Source organism: Manduca sexta, chromosome 22 (genome assembly GCF_014839805.1).
Source record: "Manduca sexta isolate Smith_Timp_Sample1 chromosome 22, JHU_Msex_v1.0, whole genome shotgun sequence".
Taxonomy (NCBI): Eukaryota; Metazoa; Arthropoda; class Insecta; order Lepidoptera; family Sphingidae; genus Manduca; species Manduca sexta.
In genome coordinates, this window is record NC_051136.1 from 11,563,724 (window position 1) to 11,571,298 (window position 7,575).

At 32.9% G+C, this 7,575-nt stretch overlaps 1 protein-coding gene across 2 annotated transcripts; it reads left to right on the forward strand.

The window, feature by feature from the left end:
• Positions 1 to 252: 252 nt before the first annotated feature.
• On the forward strand, positions 253 to 4,642 carry LOC115442154 (carboxypeptidase Q). 2 transcript variants are annotated; one of them, XM_030167140.2, is made up of 3 exons: positions 253 to 541; positions 1,292 to 1,421; positions 1,874 to 4,642. In XM_030167140.2, exons 1-3 carry the CDS (start codon positions 357 to 359, stop codon positions 2,966 to 2,968), a joined length of 1,410 nt encoding a protein of 469 aa, XP_030023000.1. In that variant the 5' UTR covers positions 253 to 356; the 3' UTR covers positions 2,969 to 4,642. The 2 variants fall into 2 exon arrangements, with proteins under 2 accessions (XP_030023000.1, XP_030022999.1); XM_030167139.2 differs by lacking the exon at positions 253 to 541 and adding an exon at positions 924 to 1,192.
• The last annotated feature ends 2,933 nt before the right edge of the window (positions 4,643 to 7,575 follow it).

Genomic DNA, 7,575 nt, shown 5'->3' on the forward strand with positions numbered 1-7,575 from the left:
CGGGAGTTACGCCACTGAACAGCCATCATTAAATTCCTTTAACAAATTCATTGCGATGGTATTAGTTAAATTTCTCAGTTTATTTATCCTATTAAAGGTTATTTAGGTACTGAATCAGTGGTCGAAAATATATAGTAAAGTTAATATTTTATTAAAATCTATATGCAATTTGTGCGAAATTGTCACTATTCAGCCTTGTACTATAATCCCTATACTGGACAAGCCACTCCAGATTAATGTCAATTGCATAACTGCTGCATGTAGTTGTGTCCATTGTAAACAAATTATCGTTTCTATTCAAATGAATACTAAACGTCAATTCTAAATCATCGCTGACCACAGACGGACGCTTTGAAATGTCACTATTATGTTTATTATTTTTAATATCCGTGTGTCATAGTGTGCCAATAACAAAAAGTCATGAAGAATCCGTTCAGTGTATTTCAAAGGAGTTGCAAGACGAGATTGCCTCATACGACACTTTAGTTATGGATATAATAGACTACACGACTGGGCCCTTCAAAGGGAAGACTTATGAGGAGTGAGTTTTGTTAACTTTAAATCTAGTTTTCAATTCGTATAAGGTATTGTTGAATTGAAGGTTAGATAACCATTCTTTGTAGTGTCGGTGTTATTGTAATGCCCACGATATGTATACTGTATTGCAATATTATAGCAATTATGATCATTTACGTTATTATATTTGAATTTAAAACCGTAAATATTAAACATTTTATCAATATTAAGGACACCGTCAAGTGGATGGAATTGACAATTTAAATTTTACGCATAAGTAGTTTGATAAGATAAGGATAAAATTGTCTGGATATGTACAATAGTCCCGTAAGATTAACGTGTCCATCAAACATCTTGTGAAAATTAATATATATCTGAGATAGTTCACAGAATTGCCTAAGTGATAAGAGATATCTGACAAAATATATACAAAAGCAATAGCATATGCAAAGACGGTTCATTCGATAGCACGTGTATGCAGAAATATGAATTTCTTCATATTCGTAGTAGCTAGTAGTGTTATTGCGAGCGCTCATGTCTTGCCGAAGGATTCGGACGAGTGCCAAATAATTTTGGGAAAAGACTTAATTGACGAGATATGGTCCTACGAAAGTGTTAAAGATGAGATACTGCAATACGTGCTAGAAGGAGAATTTAAAGATAAAACTTACGATGAGTAAGTTTAAATAACAGTGTTTGTTTGTTCGGTTTATCGTAAACAAATTAAACATTTACTTGAAGATAATAAATTATATGACTACGTTTGTGTTTCCAGATTGGCTAAATTTGTCGACAAGTTTGGAGCTCGTCCATCTGGGTCGGAGGTTCTCGAACAATCTATCGACTATATGATTGAATTGACTCGAGAAGAAGACCTTCAAGATATCATTACCGAGGAGCTAGAGGTACCATCCATTCTTGTGTTATTTTATTTGATCCATGATTGCTTATATTTTTAAAAATTGATTGATTTTTTTATAAGGCTATATAGAAATAATACCTTATAGAAATACCTTTATCGTAGTATGTTTTCTCGAAGAATAATAATGAATATGTACATAAATAGTCTACTATGTAAGCTGTATACTACAGTCTCTTCTTTCTATGTCACAATACCAAAACATGAAGCAAGTTATATTTATGCAGCGCAAAAACTTTTATTTTGCTATAAGGATCAAATATTTAATGTCATCATTCATAAATCTTAGCCAGCTTGACTTCAGGGGATGCCAAATATAGTCATCATAAACATATGTTTGTTGACTTCTTGCCTTTTGATTTCCTATAAAAATTCAGGTTTGGTGATAAAATGTATACGTGTTCAAGTGAATAAGGCTAAATATTATTTATATTATAGGTACCGCACTGGGTGAGAGGTGAAGAGAAAATTACAATGCTCGAACCTAGAGTGAAAAATATGGACCTGCTGGGTCTAGGCCGAAGTGTAAGCACACCACCAGGAGGCATCACAGGAGAAGTTATTGTATTCAAAAACTATTCACAATTAGAAAACACTGCCGATAAAGACGTTGCTGGAAAGATAGTACTGTACGACCCAATTTTCACAACATACAGTGAAACCAATCAATATAGAACTCAAGGTGCTGCAAGGGCGGCAGCTAAAGGTGCTATTGCTTCATTGGTGAGATCAATTGCTCCTTTTTCAATCAACACTCCGCACACTGGATCTCAAACTTACAGTGATGATGCACCTAAAATTCCAACAGCCGCTATAACATTGGAAGATGCCGATTTAATAAGAAGAATGTACGACCGTGGCGAAAAAGTTGTCTTAAACATCCAAATGACTTCAACTTTTGATACACAGATATCTCGTAATACTCTCATTGATTTGAAAGGCAGCGAGAAGCCCGAACAGCTAGTAATAGTTTCAGGTCATATTGACAGTTGGGACGTCGGTCAGGGCGCTATGGATGATGGTGGCGGTCTATTTATTAGTTGGGCAGCTCCAGTTATTCTGAAACGTCTGAAACTCAGGCCTAAAAGAACTATTAGAACAATATTCTGGACTGCAGAGGAATTGGGACTAGTTGGAGCTCGTGCATACCAAGAAGCTCACAAAAATGAGAGCCATAATATAAATTTCATCATGGAATCTGATGAGGGCACATTCGCTCCTCTAGGATTAGAAGTAGGCGGAACTAAGGAAGCACGCTGTATCATTAAAGAGATTCTCAAATTATTTAAATCTATAAATGCGTCAACTTTAGTTGAGAGCGATAGTCCAGGATCTGATATATCTATATTCACTGGAAATGGAATTCCGGGAGCAAGTCTTCATAATGCTAATGAGAAATATTTCTGGTTCCATCACACTGAAGGTGATACCATGAACGTTGAGAGTCCGGAGGAACTGGATCTTGGCACGGCATTCTGGACGGCAGTTTCCTTTATCATCGCTGACATATCTGTAGACATTCCTCGTGCTTAATACGCCATTATGGTTTATGAACTATTGTTAAAAGTTAGTTGTATAAAATCTACATCTTATCATGAATTTCATGATTCCCTAAATCAATAAGTATGAGTCCTTTATCCACGCCTCATTCCGTTCCAAGATCGGGCTCTGGGGACCGATAAATGCGGGAGAAGATATTATAAAGATATTTTCCATGCGACGGCTAAAGAAAGGAGAATTTTCGTTGGCAAATGCGATCCACCTCACGATAAAGGTCTTAAATTATGTTATCGTTTCTTGCTATTGTAATAAAAATAAAAGCTTAGTTTTCCAGTGGAACGCTCCCTTGAGCACGTAAGGTGAAAAAATGCTTTATTTATGCGGGAAAAGTAGTCGTAAACTTTATACAATTTGCCATGATAAATGTAGTTACAAAATAGGAAAGCATATCAAGACTGGATATAAAGAAAGTCAAGTACAATAATTTTAAAACAACCACCTTTTAGAAAAATATATTTCATTGTTTTTACTCAAAAAAAAAAAAAATGCTTTGTGGAAGAGCATACGAGTACGAAGTGTCGTTATTTATCGAGAAAGACAAATTTATTCTGTACATTAGGTATTCAAACAATTGAACTGTCGATGAACGAATGCCGCAGTAGAAGTACTGATAAAAATAAAAACGTAAAAAAAATATAGGACTTGGTATCTTTTTTCGCGTACATTTTTTTATTTTTTTATTTCTATATAGTCAGTTTCCAAATATAAAAAAAGAAATCCAATTTGTTTTGTCCTGGAACAATATTGAAATTGGGACAAAATTAAAATCGTGCCTTGCTTAGTATTCATTCCCTTGAATGTGAAAGAATATTATGTGCCTTTCGGAAAAAGTTCACCAATTTCCAATTACATTGAATTTTAATGAAACTATGTATAAAGTCTATTTTGCTTTAATTATCTATAACAAAGTCGGTTTCGGTTCCACACAGAAATGTTATTAACTTATTTAATACCAGTAGATATTGATCATACTTTTTAAACTGGTAAATTATTAACTTTGTAACATACTTGTCGAAGAAGATGGTTAATTGTATTATATTTGGCTATCATACTAATACTATAAATGCGTAAAATATGAAAACAGTTCGACGTTATTAAGAAGTAAAAGAAGAAACTGCTGAATGCTTTTTACTAAGCAAAAATTACACAATGGGATCATAATAAGGGCGGAGCCGCGAACAACACCTTGTTTAAATGTATTTTAGTTCAAAAGAACTCTGATTAATAGGAAGCCCTCACTACACCAAACAATACATATTTTGTTTTGTTTCGAACAACAAATTAACATTTTAATTAGGAGGTTGGAAAACGTTTTCGTAGACCAGTTCTTTTCAAATTATACCTTTGTATATTATTGTCAGGCTTCATTCTGTGACTTCGCTCTCAAAATTATGTTTATTATTACAAACGATTTTATACAATTATTAATAATGCACCCGATCCCGATTGATGCTTCTAGAATCTATATAGAATTAATCATTTAAAGCTATATAAAGAACCCAGACCCGTTTCTAAGTTTATGTTATTATTATAAGCAAGATATAAACACATATTATTGATGTATTTGTAAATAATATTACCATCTATCAACATCTATTCACTGTAATCGAATAGTTTTCTACGAAGTAGCATTAAATAATTGAGATAGAAATTTTGAATTTGTAATACAGTAATAAACCATAATAGGCCTAACAATAATTCTAAAGATCTTTTTACAATATTACTTTCAACTAGCAATCATTTACAAAAGAAAAAAACTCAACTATACTCGAAACGTTTTCGCAGTAAATACCTTCTATATATTACAATATATTTGTAAGGAATAAACTTTCGAGTATAATTCCCGTCCGATTATCTATTTGCGAGAAATTCCCGGTCCGCCCGAAGCGCGATCCCTAATTTATAATGGGTAATCTAATTTGAAGCGATCTGTTCGTGTTTATTGTTTCCTGGTTGCTGAATTATACAATTTTACATCTATACTAATAAGAAATATAACAATAATTAAAAACAGTTTAAAATAAAACTATTTTGTGAATTAAATCGTGTTTTTTATATTATAATTAAACGGACTGACATGAGTCCGCCCAGTGAACAATGTTGCAAAGTCTTCGAAACGTCGTTAGAAAATAATAATATAATAACCGCGATTAAATTCACAAATTAGTTTTATTTTGATGTTTAGAATTCGCGTAAGCATAAAAAATAATTATGCTGAAGAGTTTGTTCATTTGTTTGAACGCGCTCATCTCTGGACCTACTAAACCGATTTTGTTTTTTTCACTAATAGAAAGCTATATTACTCCTGAGTGTTATAGTTACTTTTTATCCCGGGAAAATATAAAACGGGACTTTTATCCCGGAAAATATTTTTAACACGGGCGGAGCTGCGAGCAATAGCTACTTATAGGTATAAACAATTGTATTTAATCAATATCAATCTACCCACAAATTTAACAAACAATGCATGCTGAAATTATCTGTTTACTTTATGGCACTGGTATACTGCATGTAATATGCAATTATACATATTTCCTATGTATAATAGCATATTTGAAAATTACTACACTAGATTTGATGTAAATATAATGTAGTCTACATTAATGTTAATTAATGAGATATCGCGTTCTTAGCGATCGCCAGAAGTCATGCTGTATTATTAAATGTAGGTACACCACCTGCCTCTTAATACAACTAGCAAAGTCGAACCACTAACATTTTTTAAATGTACGGAGTTTGTATTTAGTCCGAAATATCCGATGCTCTTCCAAAATTAATAAATCTAACATTAAACAAAAATCGCAACCAATGCATTCGTAGAACATGAATTTCCTGTTCGACAGCCAAATTTATTGTTGTGCCGACACGGGCTGAAATACAACTCATTCAGATACAGCGCCGCCGGCAAGCAAATAACTAACATGTCCTATTGTTTCTATTACATTGTAATGTATGGTTCTGCGTTTTAATTAAAATCTATGTTATTGGATATTTTATATGACGTCATACTATGTATGCGTAAGCACATAAGTACGCATATACGTTATAGTAGATTACATTATGTACGGTGACTATCGTCGCCCATATTTTTTTTAAAAGCAAAACGATCGATTAGTTCCCGGTTTTAAGGGAAGAATAAACTCTTTTCAAAAAAAATTAAAATTATCATTCCACAAAATCTATGCAAAGAGAAAGCGACTGCCAATCGGACTGTTCTGAAACGCAATCAAAACTCGATATAGGTCAACATAGTTGTTGTAAATAAAAAAGGTAAGGGGAAAAATCTTTGCAAATTGCACTGTTCTGTAACACCATCAATAACTCGATTTGAAGGTACAACACAATGGTTGTATTATAGTGATTTCTTATATTTACGCGAATTTTAACATTAAAATAAATCTATTTTATGGACTTTATCGCGGTTTTTTATATTATTATTTTCTCACGACGTTTCGAAGCCTTCATGGTCACAGACTGATGTGTTGGTTGTCCGATAAGTCACTTACAATATCTAGCTACATTTTACAACATAAATTTTTTTCAGTTGTCTAAGCTATAGTGCAAACTAATTCTATTATTAAATGACACCATGCCTTAAACGCGACCTGTAAAAATTAGAATCTATACTATTATATAAAGCTGAAGAGTTTGTTTGTTTCTTTGTTTGAATGCGCTAATCTCAGGAACTACCGGTCCAAACTGAAAAATTCTTTTTGTGTTGGATAGCCCTTTGTTCCTGGAATGCTATAGCTTATATATATATATATATATACAGGGTGGTGACAGGTATATATATATATATACACATACATATATACATATAGGTATATATATATATATATATATATATATATATATATATATATATATATCACACTAAAAAAATATATATCATCAGATTCATCACGCTATACACAATAGGAGCGGAGCAGTAATGAAACATGTTGCAAAAACGGGGAAAATTTATGTTTTGAGAGCTTCTGTTGCGTGTGCTGCGTAAACGGTTAAAGCTATGTAATGTATGACGGGATTGTTCCTTTTAAAAAGTTCTACAAAAATATATCATAAAACAAAGTCCGCCGCTGCATCGGCCTGCCCGAACGTGTTAAACTCAAAAACTACGCAACGTATTAGGATAAAATTTGGTATGGAGACAGTTTGAGACCCTGGGAAGAACATAGGCTCCCGGGAAAATATATAGCATGACTTTTATAACGGAAAACTTTAGCCCGAAAAACTTTATAACGCGGGCGGAGCCGCGGGCAAAAGCTAGTATAATATATAAACAAAATAATACTTTAAAAGACCCAACACCAATAAGTACCCTCTTTCATTTTGTATTCAAAGATGGTCGGTAAACAAACTCTGTCCATATTTTGGATTTGCATTAGATGTTTCAAATACTTAAAGCCATATTTGTAGCTCTGTATTAACATTTAAATACAAGTTTTATGTAAACATTTCATTAGGTGAAGAAATAAATATTTCATACGTATTAATTGAATTAAAGTAGCAACTTTAAAACCAAAGTGTGCACCAAAACTTACTGCCAAGGGTTCCAATGTTCCGATTTGATTTAA

Bases quoted from the DNA above. Each gene is read 5' to 3' on its own strand.
- LOC115442154 (XM_030167139.2), top strand. From the start codon at position 1,002: ATGAATTTCTTCATATTCGTAGTAGCTAGTAGTGTTATTGCGAGCGCT. The intron at 1,193-1,291 runs GTAAGTTTAAAT...TTGTGTTTCCAG, and splicing joins AAAGATAAAACTTACGATGA to ATTGGCTAAATTTGTCGACA. The intron at 1,422-1,873 runs GTACCATCCATT...TTTATATTATAG, and splicing joins TCATTACCGAGGAGCTAGAG to GTACCGCACTGGGTGAGAGG.